We start from the raw sequence: 18,917 nt of genomic DNA on the forward strand, positions 1-18,917 counted from the left end.
ATAATCCTATAACCAAACATATTCTAGCCATTTGGGATGCATTTAAATTAGTAAATGGACTACAATCTCCCCATATACTGCTTATTTCTTAAAAATCCACTTTTCTATCCTGCTTGGTCTTCCCCTAAATCTTTTAAAGCATGGATCTCCACTAATCTAACTCAACTCTGTGAACTAGCATCATCTACTTCACTCAAAACTTTCCCTGACTTATGTGAAAGTCACAAACTTCCTAATTCAGAGCTCTTTCGATATGTTCAGATTACATTTTTTTTTATGCCCTATATACAAGGAAGAATTTATTTCGATAAATTAACAAGCTTTGAAAATATATGTAAACGTGACCCACACACTAAGGGATTTATTTCAACTCTTTATACTCATCTTATTACTAAACCCAACTCAGACCCACCATCATACGTGGCTAAGTGGGAGATGGATCTTGGGTTTTCGTTGGAAGCAGCCGTTTGGGATAAGATTTGGATCACAACTAAGTTATCCTCACAAAATATAGCTGCCTTAGAGACAAATTACAAAGTACTTACACGGTGGTATTTGGTCCCTGACAGAATTGTGAAATATGCTCCAAATTATTCCCCATCTTGTTTTAGTGGCTGTGTTGATCTTGGATCATATCTGCATACTTGGTGGGATTGGCCGGTAGCAAAAAATTTCTGGAAAGATGCATTTCAACACTGTTTGAAATCCCTATCAATCCTGATCCTACAATAGCACTTTTAAACTTAAAACCAGCTACTCTCTCCTACCGCCAATTCAAACTCTTATTACAGATCACTACAGACGCAAAACAAACAATTGCCAAAGCTCTGAAATCCCCGTCCTTAATTGCTGAAACTAAAAATAGAGTCAATCAAGCAATGATCCATGCCAAAACAGATAAAATATCCAACTTTAAGAATATATGGAATCCCTGGGTGACTCACTTTTTGCCTTCCAATTTTAATGCTTCCCTACGAAGACCTTGGTGATCTCGATTTATACTTTCATTCTCTGCATTCATGGTATGTGTTTATTACCATGTACTACCCCGGGGATATCTTCTAAGCCTAAATTCTTGTCAAATTTGTTTATTGAATTTTAACAATTAATTTTGGCTTAGCAGGTAAAGTGCTCTGCATTTTGAGGAGGTAGAAGCACCTGAAGGAGATTTCTTTTAAACTTCCACTGTGAAAAAAAGACCTTTGCCTCCTGTAAGATCTTTAATGAATTTGTCAAGGGCCTCACCAAAGAGATATCCTCCTACAAAGGGCATACCTGTGAGGCATCTTCTACAGTCAACCTCAGCTGACAGCCTTTGAGCCACAAAATTTTGCGCATATGAACAGAAACCAGAGCCATTTTGGAGATTTGTGTTCATGGCTTGTTTCAGCGAATCCACACAAAAGAGCAAAGCATAAGGTAATTGCTGTAGTTTTAATTGTGGTTTGACAATTAGAAATTGAAGCAATAGCTGGTTGCAGAGCTGGGCCTTTGAGAATAGAAATATACTTTTAGGCTCCATTCACTCTTGTGCGACTTGTCATGCTAGTTTGGACACAAAGTCGCAGTTCATTATTTTCAATGTCACCTGTTCAGGTCACAGCAACTTTGAAAAGGTGCCTGCACTCCATTTTTATGCGACTGTGCCAGAGACTGTAAAGTTTCTCCAAATGCGCACTGGAAATCATGCAACTTTGAAGCTGCACAGGTGTGAATGGAGCCCAAGAGTGTCTCAAACTTTCTATCAGCAGAATCTATGAAGAAACATATTCAAAGTATACATTAAGGTTTTTAAAGGATTATTAGATAAAGAGAGGTCTATGATGTCTAGCATTATTGATCCAGACCAGATGGGGTTCATGGCCGGGAGAGCCACTGATGTGAATTTGCGAAGATTATATATTAATATCCACGCTTCACATAATATAGGTTCTAGGGTGGTTGCCTCTCTAGATATAGAGAAGGCTTTTGACACTCTTGAATGGCCCTGTGGGAAGTGCTCCGCAGAATGGGCTTTCCAATGGGATTTATAAAATGGTTGCAGGTCCTGTATAGACATCCCACAGCTGCAGTGAAAATGGGGGGGGAGGGGGAGGAACTCGGCAGGGCTGCCCTTTGTCTCCAACCCTCTTTGCTATTGCTATGGAACCTGTGGCAGAAGCTTTTCGAACTTCACCCAATATTAAGGGGTTGCGGATTGGTTGATTAGAGGAGCGGGTAGCACTGTATGCAGATGATCTTTTGTTATTTTTGAATGATGTTGGACCCTCTGTTCAAGGAGCTTTACAGATATTGGATTCTTTTTCAACCATCGCTGGGCTGAAAGTAAATTGGGCTAAGTCCTTGTTGTTCCCAATAGATACCAAGGCCCGTAGTATGGCTTCAAATGATATTCCATTGCAGTAAGTGGAGAACTTCAATTACTTAGGAGTGATAATCTCTCACCAAGCCTCTGAATTTATTTCCATGAATTTGACTCTTATCCTAGGAGATATTGGGTTAAAGCTGAAAGTCTCTACCATTATCCTTATTGGGACATAGTAACCTTTTAAAAATGAAAATTATACCAAAACTTATGTACCTTTTTAGACACTCTTCTCAGTGGCTCTCTGGCTCCTTTTTTACAAGATTAAATCAACCCCAGACATAAATTAACCACCCTGAAGCTGCCTGTCCGCATAGGGGAGCATCTCAGAAGTATTAATAATAAGCATGATAAAAGTCCCATTGCATGGCAATTTGCATCTTTTCACAATGGGAGACCAGATGGTCTCAAGGTGAAGGGCTTCTTCATGTTGCAGGGGTGACTTCAATACGGTCCTCCTGGGGAAGTAGAAGGAAGCGATTTTTAAGCTTGGGACACTAGCACCAAAGGGACGCAACACTGAACTGAGTCTGCAGACAATTTTGGATCTGCAGTCTGCTGAAACGGATTTCATCCCAGCACCTTTTTATCTTCTCCATTTTCCATCTTATATCCCGCTGTTTCATCATGTCGGTAGGCTGTACTTTCTTAATTTCTTCTTCTTTTGTTTCTATTAGTCCATCTGCTTAGTAACTTTGAATGGTAGTTGCCTTGAAGCTGGTCTCTACTTGCCTAAAAATGTAGGTGTATTATATATGGCCCCATATTATACAGTCAGATATAGGATTAGTTTGCACTAGCCTTTATCATTTACTAGTTATTACTATTAGGAAGTTATGAGAACAGTAATTTTACGCTATGGAAGCCTCTGCAGGGGGGAGGAAATTACTTAGTAAGCCATTCAAAAGCTTGCAGTTTGACCGTCACTGCGTCCTGAAGCAGCTCACGTGACCAGGTGAGCGATACCAAAACTGGAGGTTTTCTTTTTAGCTATTCTTTTATGAATATACACACATATTATATATATATATATATATATATATATATATATATACACACACACACACACAGTATATATATTCTTTCACTTTATTCAAGCGCAACACAATTGTTTCTATATAATATATATATTTTTGAAAATATTTTATTATATCTTTTCACGTGACAACACTGAAGAAATGACACCTTGCTACAATGTAAAGTAGTGAGTGCACAGCTTGTATAACAGTGTACATTTGCTGTCCCCTCAAAATAACTCAACACGCAGCAAATTAATGTCTAAAACGCTGGCAACAAAAGTGAGTACACTCCTAAGTGAAAATGTCCAAAATAGCCCCAAAGTGTCGATATTTTATGTGGCCAAGATTATTTTCCAGCACTGCCTTAACCCTCTTGGGCATAAAGTTCACCAGAGCGAACCAACTGGAGTCCTCTTCCACTCCTCCATAACAACATCATGGAGCTGGTGGAAGTTAGGTCTGGAGACATGCTTAGCTAGTGCATCATCTTTACCCTCAGATTCTTTAGCAAGGCAGTGAAATTTATGAATTTTGGAGCACCGAGCACTTTACTAGAGGATGGATGTTTATTGAATCGATCACTGTTGAAATGAAGGCATCTGTTACAATATTAGTTGGACTATGTATTATGTTCACATCTTTTTTTTTTTTGATTGATTAGTAAATGTTCTGTATGCGCTGTAAAAATTACAAACACATATATATTATTTGTAGTCAGAGTCTTCACTTGGAAATACGATAAACCTAACTACCAAGACCAGAGGTGTGCCTTGGCCTGGCTGGTCAGTATGCCTAAAAGAGGGCAAAAAGAGATCCAAGTAGGTGTGATGTGAAAGCTTCAATGAAGGGCCAGCAACAGCCATCCGTCCAGTAAATAGCGAAGCCTGGATGCCTACAAAAATGGTTTAAGTATGAAACAGCTAAAGCAGGAGGAAACTCCAATGCCCCATGTACCTGATGATGAAAGAAGGGACCCCCTGTACGGGACCACAAAGTTGCCTCCGATCCTGATGCATATCTAGAAAAGGGGTTTAGGATATAAGCCAAATATGGAAGGAAAACCTGGACATGAGAACGAATTGTTCGTGGTGAGATACATGGAGAAGGGAGGAAGAGCTGACCAGAGGAATACTGCAGAGAAGGGCGTATACTTGATTCCGATACCGTTCCTGCGGTACGGTAATGACCATGAACCCCTAGCTTGTCCCTCTATACTAATGTGGAGAAGTTGTGAGCGTAGCAAAGGGAATTGCCTAGAGCACTAACTGGTAACTGAGCCAAGGGTAGGAGACAGGAAGTCTGAAACACCACAAAAACCTGGCCGGTAACTGGTAGCCGTGCCAAGAGCACATCCCTGACTACCCTTATCATGGCTTCGAGAGGGTGAGCTGCAAAAATGGACAGCCTGACAGGTGTTGTAGGGGCCTAAAATGCTGGTCACCTGATAGATACTTGATGGAGTTGGAAGATGGCCAAAAAGCAGAGGCAATATGCAGCGAACACCAGAGACATGAACCTATGAAACCTTTCCACCCTTGGTAGAAGCCCTCGGAATACTCTGGATAAAGAACCATAGGCCAGATTGATTGCCTGTGACCAGGCTAGCCCCTAGTTCCACATGCTACTGTGACGAATACCAACATCACTTGCAGGCGCCCGGGGTCGCCGCTGACACCTCCACTCTAGCCGAGCGGGCTATGATCCCCTCCATCCTAACAATTATAGCCTGGACATAAGAGCGTATTAAGTACCGCATGAACTGGTTTAAGAATCATGCATAGAAACTTTTTCTGCTGGTGGATGGAAAGAGTTGGGATGGAGTTAGGAATAACCGCCTAAATATACTGCCCCTCCAGCTGAGGCTGGGAGAGGGGTACACCAGTGATAAAACTCAGCTATGAGTTTGGTATGGATCCACCCCTACCTGATGGGGTGCTACCATGCACTGAAGCCCCATGCGACGATGGAAAGACGAATGCTAATTTGTTCCTTCCTGAACGCGCATCATGCCCTGATCTAAGGAAACACAAACTGGAGGAAAAGAGAACAGATAACCAACCCCTGAACACCCCCCCTTCGTACCTGACAAGTGTGAGGATGTAGGTGCAGAAATGACAAGCCAACAGCGCGTGAATGTGAACCCAATGACACCACCCTAGTGTATGCAGTAAGCGAGCCTGAGCAGCGCCAAGACAGGTAATTAAAAACGAACACTCAGGGCTGATGTACCTACAGACCGTGGTGGGTAGCAGTAAAGGTGTAATGGTGAACGTGCATGTATGGTATATGGGAAATGATAGGCTACAACAGAAAACAGAGACAGATGGCAAACTGAAACTCTCAGGGCTAGTGTACCCACAGACCGTGGTGGGCAGACGTACAGTTGTAATGAACTGAACGTGCATAGTATGACGTGTTATGGGCGAGAGGATTGTGGTCAAACATTTAAACGAAACCTCAGCCCATATGTATCCGTAGACGTCACAGACCCTGGATGTGAGCCCTAGCTAACAGAAAATGCTATGAAACGAAAAGCTACGACAGAAAACAGACAGATAGCAAACTGAAACCCTCAGCGCTAGTGTACCCACAGACCGTGGTGGGTAGTTGTACAGTTGTAATAAAATGAACGTGCATCGTATAATGTATATAATAGGCGTGATCTGACAGGAATGCTACAAACTGAACGCTATGACAGGAAAATGCTATTAAAGAAAGCTACCCAGGAAACTGCTATGACAGGAAATCGCTATGAATGAAAACTACACAGGAAAATGCTATGACAGGAAAAAGTGCTACAACTGGAAAATCGCTACGAATGAAAGCTACACAGGAAAGTCACTATGACAGGTAAATTGCTACAAATGAAAGCTTACACAGGAAAATCGCTACAAATGAAAGCTACACGGAAAAGTCGCTACGACAGGAAAATTACTATGAATGAACCTACATAGGAAAATCGCCACAAATGAAAGCTACACAGGAAAATCGCTATGACAGGAAAATCGCTACTTATGAAAGCTACACAGGAAAATCGCTAAGCATGAAAGCTACACAGGAAAATCGTTATGACAGGGAAATCGCTACGAATGAAAGATACACAGGAAATCGCTATGACAGGAATATCTTTATGAAAAAAAGCTACACAGGAAAACATTTTGACAGGAAACGCTATGAACGAAATGTTACGAATGAAAACTGCATGGGAAAGCTACGACAGGAAAATGCTGCGACAGGAAAATCGTTTATGACTGCAAAGCTATGACAGGAAAATGCAATGAATGAAAGCTACACGGGAAAATGCTGCGACAGGAAAATCGCTACGACAGAAATGCTACGACAGGAAAATCAATACAAATGAAAGCTACACAGGAAAATGCTATGACAGGAAAATTTTCTGTGAATGAAAGCTACACAGGGAAAAGCTACGACAGGAAAATGCTAACCGACAACTACAGGGAAAAAGCTATGACAGAAAAAGCTGCGACAGGAAAATCGCCATGACAGAAATGCTACGAATGAAAGCTATGAATGAAATGCCATGACAAACACGCCACTGACAGTAACACGCAATGACAGGGCTGCTATGGTAGAACACGTGGTGACAGAACATGCTGCTGACAGAACCACTAATGACAGGAACAACAACACGTCATGTGAACATGGTCAAGATTTCGCTGTTAAATTAGCACACTGAAAAATACACCAATGTTACAGCACAAGACAGGTAAATCCTGTATTAAATTGCCCATCCTTTGTCAAGGCCGCTGAACCATCCCTAACCGCAGGCCATCACTGCATGTGCGATCACATGAAACGGCTGCGGAGCCTGACATGGATTTGTATGGCTGATTGGCTGCAGCTCATGAACACCTGGCCGCACAGCCCACAGAAATGCTGATCTGGGTGATATATGCCCTGGACAGTATGAATAAGTAATATGTAAAATGATAAGTTGACAAGGGAGAAGAGCGAGGACGGATCCGCCCCCCCTCCCCCCCCGGCGTGAGTACCGGAGAAGCAGGTGGCGCCCCCTTGTAGATGCCAGATAGAGCATGTAACGAGGGCAGGCAGTCCTCCATGTCATCGAGCACGGGCGGACAGCCCCCTCATGATGCCGAATCTGCATGGGAGAGAAGAGAGGAGCTGGCGGCCGATCACCCCCCCCCCCCCCCCGGCGTGAACACCGGGAAAAAACGGGCGGCCAGCCTCCTCGTGATGCCGAATCTGCATGGGAGAGAGGAGAGGAGCTGGCAGGCAGATGGTCGATCACCCCCCCCCCCCCCGGCGAGAACACCGGGAGAAACAGGCGGGCGGCCCCCTCGATGTCAGATATCCTTGGTGAAAAGAAAGGTGGGTAGGTGGGTGGGTGGGCGGACGGTCTCCTCGGTGGTTCCCCTGAGAGAGAAACCACCGCCGACTGTTGCGCCGAAGGGACCCGGAAGTGACGTGCCAGTGTAACCCGGAAATGAACCAACAAAGGATCTGATGGAGGAGGAGGAGGGATATATACCCTCAGACGACTCCTACAAATCCAGGCTTGCCTGCGGCCAGCCTTCAAACATTATTCCGACAATTCGGATCACAGTTAGGAATCCCTGAACAGGATGGTTTTCTTACCAGGAGGAGCTTTACTAGATCTCTCTTGATAGAGGAATCCCTTGAATTTAGGTTCAGGTGCCCCTTGGGCTCAGAAGGCTCCATGCAAAATTACTATAGATGCTAGCACCTGGGGTCAAGGGGCTCATTCGGAATCTTAACAGACTCAAGGGGCCCGAGGCCCAAAACTGTCAAGCACTTCTAACTACAGGGAAATCTCAGCGGTGGGCAGTGCCTTAGACTCCATACACACTATCAGATTTTCTGCAGATTTTTGTCTTCAGATTTACCAAAACCATGTCGTGCAAGGGCCTGCCTGATTGCATACAAATTGAAACTCTTAAGGTTTGACCTATGGTTTTGGTAAATCTGAAGACAAAAATCTGCAGAAAATCTAATAGTGTAGTGTGTATGGGGCCTTAGAGGTATTTTCAGACAAGATTCAAGCAAAAGACATTCTCAATTTTCAGAAAACATCACCACTGTGGCTTATGTAAAAAAAAATAAAAAATAAAAAAAAACAAGACGACCTTAAGTCCCCTTCCTTGTTAGCCCCTATCCCAGGAGATCTTGTTTTGGGAGGAGGTGAACCTGAGTTCTCGATTGGCGGTTCATCTCAAAGGATCGGAAATTATTCCAGCAGACTGTCTCAGTTGTTTTACAATAAAACAGGGAGACTAAATGCCCAGTTTTTGCACAGGTTGCGGACAAGTAGGATCCACCACCCGCAAAAACAGGAAGATAAAAAATTACTTTTCTCTGGAGAAGGAGTCTCTGGCTCTAAGGACTCACTCAAAAATGGGATTTCACTTTTCCTCCATTCTCGGTACTCCCACAGGTTATTCAGAAAATCATGCAAGAAAGCAGTCAGGCGATTCTCATCGCACAGCACTGGGCAAGGCTGGTTGTTCACCCAACCTAATCTTTTATTTGATGGTTTAGAAGCTGGAAGGGAGATCCTCAGGGACAAGGTGTGATAAGAGAAGGTAACTGATACCATTCTGAAAGCCAAAAACTTTGGAATTAATATTTCTAGTACAAAGTCTGGAAGACCTTCTCCCTCCTAGAAAGTGAAGGCAGGGAGGCAGAACAATTCCATTCCTTGGTCATGAATTTACTCCAAGCAGTAGACGACAAGGGTTTGGAGCCTAGCACTCTTGAGGTGCAGGTAGGTGGCAGCTTGGTCAGTTTTTCTGCAGCGAATACTGGCAGAAGATCTCTTAGTCAAGAGATTCCTGACAGCAAAGCAAAGGTGTGCTTGTTAAAATCAGTGGCTCCTTGGGACCAGTCTTTAGTTTTCAATACCTTAACAAAGGAGCCTTTTGAACCTCTGGCTAGCTGTTCTCTTAAGGTTCTGACTCTAAAACATTACATATTTGTTGACCATTACCTCGGCCAGGAGGGTGGGAGATTTGCAGTCCCTTTCCTTTAAAGCGGGAGTCCGCCTAAAAAAAAAAATATTAAAAGCCAGCAGCTACAAATACTGCAGCTGCTGACTTTTAATAAATGAACACTTACCTGTCCCAGGGTCCAGCGATGTCGGCAGTTGAAGCCGCCATCCTTGGTGAGGGAATCAGGAAGTGAAGCGTTGCGGCTTCACTTCTCGGTTCCCTACTGTCCCAGGAGACAGTGGGGGGGGGGGGGGGGGGGGGTGCCGGAATGCGTGTGAATCCCTCGGGAGTCTATGCCTGGAAGTAGGTATCTGCACCCCCCTCCCCCCTGAAAGGTGCCAATTGAAAGAGAGGTTAGAGAGTTATTATCAGGCCAGATCCTATGAACCTGCCTGAGGGTGTCCTCAGATTTTCATCAATCCCAGGCAGTAGTCCTTCCTTAATTTTGTAGATCACCTAAAAGGAAAAGGAAGTGCAGTTCTAGTTTTTTGGATGTGAGAAGGTGCCTTCGCAGGTATTTGGAGTTCTCATGTGATTTCAGGAGATCTAGTCATCTTTTCATTTTATTTAGTGAGCTGAATAGGGGGATTTTGACTTCCAAAAGCTTTATAGGCAGGTGGCTCCATAAAACTATTTTGATTGCTTACAAGAGCTTGGACCAGCAGCCTCCCTCCAGTATTAAGGCACATTCAACTATAGCTCTGGTGGCATCATGCTTGAACAGAGCAGGAGCATTCTAGGAGGAAATTTCAAGAGCAGCACTCTTGTACAATAGCCATGTTTTTGTCAAGCATTATGGCATAGAACTACTTTTCAGCCAGGATTTGGTCTTTGGGAGAAAAGTTCTGGAAGAAGTGGTCAATCCCTAAGGTAGGCGTATTACTTGTTCATCCTCTCATGCAGCTGTTCTGGAAGACTCTTTGGGAAAACCACCGTTACTCTTACCAATGACAGGGTTTCCAGGATGGTGTGGTGTTTTGAAGCTTTGGGTTATTTCTCCTTGTGCACCTTGGTGTAGGCTCCTTTCTTCTGTTTAACAACTGAGGAAGAGGGAGTGGGAGCTTCCTCTTCAATATAGTGACAATGTGGTGGGGATTAATCTTCCGCAGCTGCCTCAAATACTGCCTCAACACAGCCTCTTCATGCCCTTCTGATTCTGTCTCCAGGAATGGCATATCAGGATCCACTTCTGGTTGAAAAAGAAGGTGGACACTTAGGTGAAGAAGCAGGGCATTTCAAAACCCTGGACAAAGATGGCTATAAAATGGTCATAATCTGTCCAAGAAATTGTGACAAGATTACAGAAAATTCTGTTTTTGTCAAGTAAGCCACTTGTTGAAGGCCTGAAATAGAGTTAGAATTGAATGTCGAGAGTGGTGTTAGAACTGGTTCTTGCTGTGGTGCAAAGGACACATTGTCACTCTGAGTATTGTACTGTTTTGAACTGGCTTTCTTTCACCTGGTCTCTGCCATAGCTACAATTTGGGGTACCCACGAAGTACAGTGGTAGATAAAGCATGTCCATAAGGAGTACAAAAAAACTCAGGTGTAGACTGTCCTGCAACTAATCCTTGTGGTGACAGGGTAGATGAAAGCACCTGTATACCTTATATACCTTATCAGGGCTCTAGGCAGAAGTGTGCAACCAGTGGTGTGGTGTTCACATGAGAAATGTCACCAGCACACCAGAATCTTCAAAATCTCCAAAGCTTTAATTCATTAATCACATAATTCCAGAAGAGATGTTTCAGAGTTGAAGGGGTTCTGCAAGACTCCCCAAAACGGTGCATCTGTAATTATGATTTGTATTATGATGAGTACATTGGGGAAAAGTACTGCCTGCAGGCATTTTTGGTACAGTGCCGGTGGCAAATTCCTTAAAAGCGCTTGTTAATTGCTTGTTAACACAATGCATCTTAACCTACATGTTATGGAATAATGGGGCCATAGAGCCTTAGAGCTTTATTTATTAATTTATTTCAGGTACTTATATAGCGCTGTCAATTTACGCAGCGCTTTACATATACATTGTACATTCACATCAGTCCCTATCCTCAAGGAGCTTACAATCTAAGGTCCTTAACTCACATTCATACATACTAGGGACAATTTAGACAGGATCCAATTAGAGCTTTAACTAGCTTTAGATTTAGTGTCCTTCCTACCCAATTCATCTCTGTGAAATAATAGGATTTTTGTACTTACCGTAAAATAAATTTCTCAGAGTTCATTGATGGACTAAGCGCTTCATATTCAGAACTATAGGGTTATATTGCTCTCTACAGGAGTAGGACACTAGGGAGAAAAAAAAGACTTAGCGACACTTATGGGCAGTCCTAGCTGGTATACATCCCCCTCTCTGCTATAGGCCTTGAGTTTAGTAGAAAGCAGTGTCAGAAGTATCAAAACTCCATAGAGGGGTGGGTGCTGTGTCCGTCAATGAACTCAGAGAAATTGATTTTAAGGTAAGTACAAAAATACTATTTTCTCTTTCGTTCATTGACAGACACAGTGCTCCATATTCAGAACCATAGGGACGTCCCCAAGTAGTGCCAAAACATGAGGGGTGGGACAGCAAAAAAATCCCAAGGCTAAACACAAGAGGCCAACCAGGTAACAGGAGCTTAAATAAAAAAACAACAACTGGAGTCCAGCCTTAACAATACAGCCCCAAAGAGGGAACAGACCCTCTAAACAGCAGCCTGCAAAACCTGACGGCCAAAAGAAGCATCCACAGATGCCAAAACATCCACTTTGTAGAACTGTGTGCACCAACGACCAAGTGGCCGCCTTGCAAACCTGCGCAACTGACGCCTGATGACGGAAAGTCCAAGAAGCACGAAGTGCCCAAGTAGAGTGAACCGTTACAGGGCAAGGAGCAACCTGACCCTTGATAGAATAGGCCTGAATCGCCGTAGGTCTGATCCATCTGGAAATGGGCACAGGAGAAGCGGACAGTTCTTTTCTTGGCCCGTCTGTAATCAAAAGCGGTGAGTATGACCTCCGAAAAGAACCCGTGGCTGCCAGATACACCCAAATCGCCCAAACCACATCCAGGGCATGCAATGCAAATTCCCTGGGATGAGTGGGCTTGGGCCACAAAGAAGGCAGCACAAGGTCTTCATTCAAATGGAAGTCAAGCAACCTTAGGTAGGAACGACGGGCGAGGATGAAGAACCACCTTATCGTTGTGGACCACAAAGTAGGGGGTACGACACAAGATAACACCATCAGTTCCGACACCCTGCGAGCAGAGGTGATAGCCACCAAAAAAGCCACCTTCTTAGAAAGCGAAAGCAGGGAATCTTACAAATATTTTCAAAGGGAGGCTTTTGAAGAACTGAGAGCACCAAGTTCAAAGATCACGGCGGTAGAGGAGACCGCACCGGTGGAGTCAGTTGTTGAACCTCTTGAATAAAAGTATGCACCAATGAATGCGTGGCCAAGGGTCGCTAAAAGACTGCCAATGCAGACACCTGGCCCTTGATGGTACTCAAGGCCAACTTCTGCTCAACACCTCGTTGAAGGAAGGTGAAAATCCGAGCCACCGAAAAAGAACGAGGGTGAACACCGATTGACTCACACCATGAAATGTACGCTTTCCATGTACAATGGTAAATCTTCCTAGGAGGTAGACTTCCTAGCCTTCAGGAGTGTCAGAATCGCCGATCCAGGCAAACCTCTGTCCTTCAGCACCTGGCTTTCAACAGCCAGGCCGTCAAAACAAGCGACTGTAAAGCAGGATGGAAGATCGGCCCTTGGGACATCAAGTGGCATTCTCCAAGGGACGTCGGCGACAAATCACACCAGGTCGGCGTACCACGACCGGCAAGGCCAGTCGGGGGGCCACCAGAATGACCGGAATCCCTTCGGCCTCGATCCTGCCCAGAAGCAGCTTGAGAGGAGGGAAGGCATAGATCAGACGATACTGGCCCCACTGGGTCGGAAAAGTGTCTGTGGCCTCCACCAGAGGATCCTGTGACCTTGCCACAAACCTCAGTACCTTCCTGTTGAGCTGAGACGCCAACAAAACCACCTCGGGCGTGCCCCACCGCTGACATATATGAAAAACGTCCGGATGAAGAGTCCACTCCCCTTGGTCCCACGCCTGCCAACTGAGATAGTCTGCCTGCCAATTTTCCACTCCTGGAAGGTATGCAGTGGAGAAGGTCGAAACGAAGCATTCCACCCACTGGAGAATGCTGGCTACTGCTACAGCCGCCAACACACTTTTTGTTCCACCCCTTGTGATTGACATAAGCAACCGCCATGGCATTATCAAACTGGATCAGTGCCGGGAGCACCTGGAGCCGATCCATCCAGCGAACCAGACACAACCTGATTGCCCGAAGTTCCAAGACATTGATTGGTAGTCTGGATTCCTCCAGCATCCCAACAGTCCTGAGCGGAGCGCAGTCCCAGGACACCTTCCCACCCAGACAGACTGGCATCCATAGTGACCACTGTCCAATACAAGGGGAGAAAAGATTTGCCCTGTTGAAGAGCCAAGATCAGGGAACCCCTGGTTTCCCGGCTCAGCCAAATCTGATTGTCTAGAGACTTTGGACACTTGTCCCACTTCACCAAGATCTCCCTTTGGAGGGACCCCACATGGAACTGTGAAAACGGAACCGCCTTCAAGGTAGACACCATCAGGCCCAGCACCCGCATTCAAGTCCAGAGGGAGTACCACCCTCTGGACAGCAATAGATGAATCACAGCATGCAACTTCTGAAGTTTGTCCAGAGAAAGGAACACTCTGGCTAGAGCTGACCCAGATAATCTAATTTTTTGGAGGGAAGCAGGGCAGACTTCTGGTAGGTTAGAAGCCAACCAAACTCCTTTAGGGTCTGAATAGTGATCTCCACTTTGTCCATCAAGGCAGAAGCGGACTCTGCCCATAAGAGGAGGTCGTCCAGGTAGCCCAGTACCGCAATCCTCCTCTGACGTCAGAACCGGCCAACACTTTTGTGAAGACCCAAGGAGCGGAGGAGAGACCAAAGGGTAATGTCACAAACTGATAGTGCTCCTCTCTCACAGAAAAACAGAGGAAACGCTGATGTTGGACCCATATCGGAATGTGCAAGTAAGCATCCTTGATGTCGATAGAGGCTAGAAAATCCCCTTGATGTAGGGATGCCACTACCATGCGAATGGACTCCATTAGGAATTTCTGTACCCGTACAAAGCAGTTCAGAGCCTTGAGGTCCAGAATTGGACGCACCTTGCCCTTTTTTGGGACCGTAAACAGGTTTGAAACTGTTCCGATACCGAAACTGGGCAATCACTCTATGAAGCAACAGGTCCTGCATCTCCCCGAAGAGAGCTCTTGTAACTGAACAGAATCACTTCGTGGACCCATTTGTTGTTCACCAAGGAGGTCCATGGGCCCTAAAAACCAGGAAGACATCCCCCCACCTTAGGCATGGGTGAAGGCGCACCTTCATTCTGAAGGAGCCTTGTCCGCGAGTCTAGAGAATCTTGCTCTTGGCTTGCCAGACCAGGGCTGCTTGAAACCTCCAGAGGAGGGCTTGAAAGGTTTTGAAACATTCTCAGTGGTCCCTGAGGGACAAAAAAAAAAAAATTTGTGCAGAGAAAGAAGGGCAGCGTCTGCAACAAGGTTCTTTCTCCTTCCCAGACTGTGGAAGAAAGGTGCTCTTCCCCCCCCTGAGACTCTTAATGATGTCATCCAGGGTAGCCCCAAACAGGCCATTGCCTCGAAAGGGCAAATCCATCAGAGCTTTTTTTTTTTAGAAATCTGATCCGCAGACCAACACTTAAGCCACAACACATGCCTAAGCACTGCTGCCGAAACAGATAGCTTAGAAATCAAGGGAGCCGCGTCCAGAGAGGCATCACAAATTGCAGCCCCTGAACCAACTGGTCCGCCAACTAAACAAAGGCAGGGAGGCATTTGCTCACCCCCTAGATCATGGTTTAACCCACTCAGTGTTTGCGACACCAGGGCAATGGCCAGGACTGGCCTCAGCGCTGAACCAGCAATAGTGAACATATTGTGGGCCACAGACTCTGCCTTTCTATCAGCTGAATCCTTAAAGGCCGGGGATTCCTCTACTGGAATCATGGTCGTCTTGTTCAACCTGGAGACAGGAGGGTTCACCACTGGTGGGACAGTCCACTTCTTAAGGAGTGACTCATCAAAGGGGTACCTCACCGTAAAGCTTTTAGAACCACAAAGTGACATTTTGGCCGCTCCCAATTTTAATAGACAAACTTGTCAAAATAGGAAGAGTAAGGGAACACCTTCGCCGTGCAAGATGGCTTGTGGGTGCCAAATGGGACAGCCACCTCTGCAGCCACTTCAGTTGCATCCTCCATCTTCAAAGTATCCCGCACAAATGTTATCAGTGCATCAACCAGCGCCTTCTTCTACGCTGCAACAACTGTGGAGGAATGATCCTCACTACCTGATAGATCAGGGAGCATAGCTACAAACCGCGCAGGGTGGGCCATGTTCACGGCGACAGAGCCAGATTCCCGATTTGACGAGACAGATGAGGCAGTGGAGGGCACTTTCTGCTAGTCACCACCCAAGGGCTACCTCCAGAAACAAATGACTCCAGGACCACCATCAGTGCATCAATGGAAGGTTGGGCCCCCGAGGGAACCTGCTGCCTCCAAAAGGGGGTCAGATGGGGAAACCTGCTCATGAGACTCCATATGTTAAAAGGGGACAGTAACGAGCCCCTTGCTCGCTCAGTTCCACTCTCCCGACACTCCTCTGCAGCTATAGAATCAGACTGCAGATCGCGACATCTGATTGCTCGGTCATCCAATGCTCCGGGATTAGAACTACAGCTATGTGCCGTTCTAACCCAGTTGTGATAGCTCAGAACAAACACCAGGCAGGCTGTATGTAAGTTCAACCAGGAATATATATTTATTGACAGGAATACAGTCTTATTTATACAATAAAAGAGGAGGTGCTCATATTATTCTAACAATACAGCTGTAACCTAATTAACACGATCTAATTAACTAATCCCTTTAGACAGGCTAGATGACTCAGACATGACCTTTATGCCAGACAGGCCGTCTTGTAGTTCAGAAAATCCAATCAACATAATCCCAATAGCAGAGTTAAACACAAACAACAATGGGGATCTAATGACTCTTAGATCCCATACTAGAGACTTATTTACAATACACATTTTAGCAGACAACAGACAGGTAGCTGGAATTGATGACATTAGCATTTAACAGTAGGAGTCCCAACGGTATGAATCAGTCACTATTCCAATATGGCAAATCCAGGGTCCCCAGAGTCTGTGTGTCCTGGGGGACCAGGACCCGAATCCACAGTAATACCACCTCAAGGGTCCCCAGGCATACAGCTCACAAAGAACACCGTTCCCCCAAATGCCAGGGCCCACGATCGATCGGCAAGAGTCTAGCATACAGTCCCCTCCAAAAGTCTCTCTCCCGGCTAGGTCTGTCACAGGGACACACCCCAGCAAAGTGCGTCTAGCACCCACCGCACCCGTATCACCACAGGGGCACCCGAAAGTGGAGCACCCCACAACCTGCAGCAGAGAGAGGGAGGAACCTCACCAGAATTCACCACCTCACCAGAGTAGCACCAGAGACCACGGCAAAATGGCCCCCACACAGGCTGCCAGAGGCCCAAGAGGAACCCCTGGAGCCCAGGCCACATACACAGTGGAAAAGGGAGACCCGGGCACAGGACCACAAAAAATTGTCAGCGCCCACCCCAGCAGGGAAGTGCATCCTGCTGGCAGCATGTCCACCTGCCCCCCCCCCCCCCAGCAGCACAGTGCTGCACACCAGTCCTAGCCACCTGTCAACCCACCGCTCTACCCCCGGGGGATGTCGGGGGTACAAAGATGGCCCAGAGGGACCACACAAAAAGAGGGCCTGGGGGGAAGGAGGGGAACCTGCAGGTCTGACTGTCCCAGGGGGGTGCCCGCATCAACCCCACACACCACATTCGGGGGGAGAGGGGGGCATCCTACTCACCATACCGCGAAACCAGGCGGGCACCACTCCAGACAAAACCCCTCACCATAGAAACAGGGGGGGGGGTCGGCCAGGAGGAATGCTGCGACTCTGGCCAAGACCCAGTCGTATGCGACCTCGCGAGGCATTTAATTCGCAGGCCAGCCCCTGTTCAGTGGGCCTATGTCATGGCTGACCAGTGTGGAGCTGACTGGTCAGACTGAGGGGACCACTGGATCTAGCTATCCAGCCCGTCGCTCAGTCCGGCATTCGTTTGCAGATCTCACAGGAAGACACAGAAAAAAAAAAACATTTAAAAGGGAAAAAGTTGCCAGGACCAAAGATCCCGGCAGGGAACTAGGTCCTTACTCCTGACTAGGCAAAAAAAAAAACTGAAGGTTTATAGCAGAGAGGGGGGATGTATACCAGCTAGGACTGCTCAAAGGTGCAGCCAAGTCTTTCCGCCTAGTGTTCTACTCCTGTAGGAGGGCAATATAATCCTATGGTTCTGAATATGGAGTGCTGTGTCCGTCAATGAACGAAAGAGAAATACATAAATATATACATATATCTAATATATTAAAACAAATTTAATTTTCTTTTTTTAAATGATAAACCTAATAATGTGCAAGGTCAGCATTGCTGTATGGATTCAAAACAAAAAACAAAAAAAAATACCTTTAAAACCATCAGGATAAACTTCAGGTAGAAATTTAGTAGTGATATCTCCTTTGATAAAACGTGAATTAATGATCACCTCTCGGAGTAAAGGAATATTGTGAGTCACACCTGAAAAGCAAAAAACAATAAATTAATTCAGCAACTGTATAAAATGCAGTTACTTGAGCCAAGCTTTCACAAAATGTAGAAACTGCTAACACAAACACGCTGATTTACTAAAATAGGCCACAACTTTGCAAGTGCAGTTGCTTCCAGAGCTTAGTAAATGAGGTAAAGCTTCATTTTAAAGAGGGAGTTCACCTAAAAAAATATATATTAAAAGCCAGCAGCTACAAATACTGCAGCTGCTGACTTTTAATTAATGGACACTTACTTGTCCTGGAGTCCAGCGATGTCGGCAGCCGAAGCCGATCAATCGCTCGGCTCTCGGCTGCTGCCGCCGACATTCTCTGTGAGGGAATCAGGGAGTGAAGCATTGCAGCTTCACTTCCCGGTTCCCTACTGCGCATGTGCGAGTCGCACTGCGCGTCCTAACTGGCTCCCGCTATCTCCTGGGACCTGTGTGTTTCCCAGGAGACAGCGGGGGGGGGTGCGGGAAGGGGCGTGACTCCCGAGGGAGTCTATTACAGGAAGTGGGTGCAAATACCTGTAGTAGACAGGTATCTGCACCCCCCTCCCCCCCTGAAAGGTGGGTGCCAATTGTGGCACCGGAGGGGGGGAGGAAACAGATGAGCGGAAGTTCCACTTTTGGGTGAAACTCCGCTTTAAGCAACCACATCCAAAGAAAAAGAAAACTGCTTGCACATGATTGGATGATGGAAGTCAGCAGAGTTTCCCCTCATTTACTAAGCTCTGCAGGAACTGCACTTGCAAAGTGCACAGTCT

General features: G+C 45.9%; 1 protein-coding gene across 1 annotated transcript in view; it reads right to left on the reverse strand.

Moving 5' to 3' along the window:
• Positions 1-18,917, reverse strand: part of PCCA (propionyl-CoA carboxylase subunit alpha) — a 1,163,293-nt gene that overhangs the window by 491,594 nt on the left and 652,782 nt on the right. The window contains exon 17 of the mRNA XM_073614439.1: positions 18,030-18,140. Within this exon, the coding sequence (XP_073470540.1) occupies positions 18,030-18,140 (111 nt within the window). The remainder of the gene's footprint in view (positions 1-18,029; positions 18,141-18,917) is intronic.

Source organism: Aquarana catesbeiana, linkage group LG02 (genome assembly GCF_042186555.1).
Source record: "Aquarana catesbeiana isolate 2022-GZ linkage group LG02, ASM4218655v1, whole genome shotgun sequence".
In the NCBI taxonomy this organism is placed as follows: domain Eukaryota; kingdom Metazoa; phylum Chordata; class Amphibia; order Anura; family Ranidae; genus Aquarana; species Aquarana catesbeiana.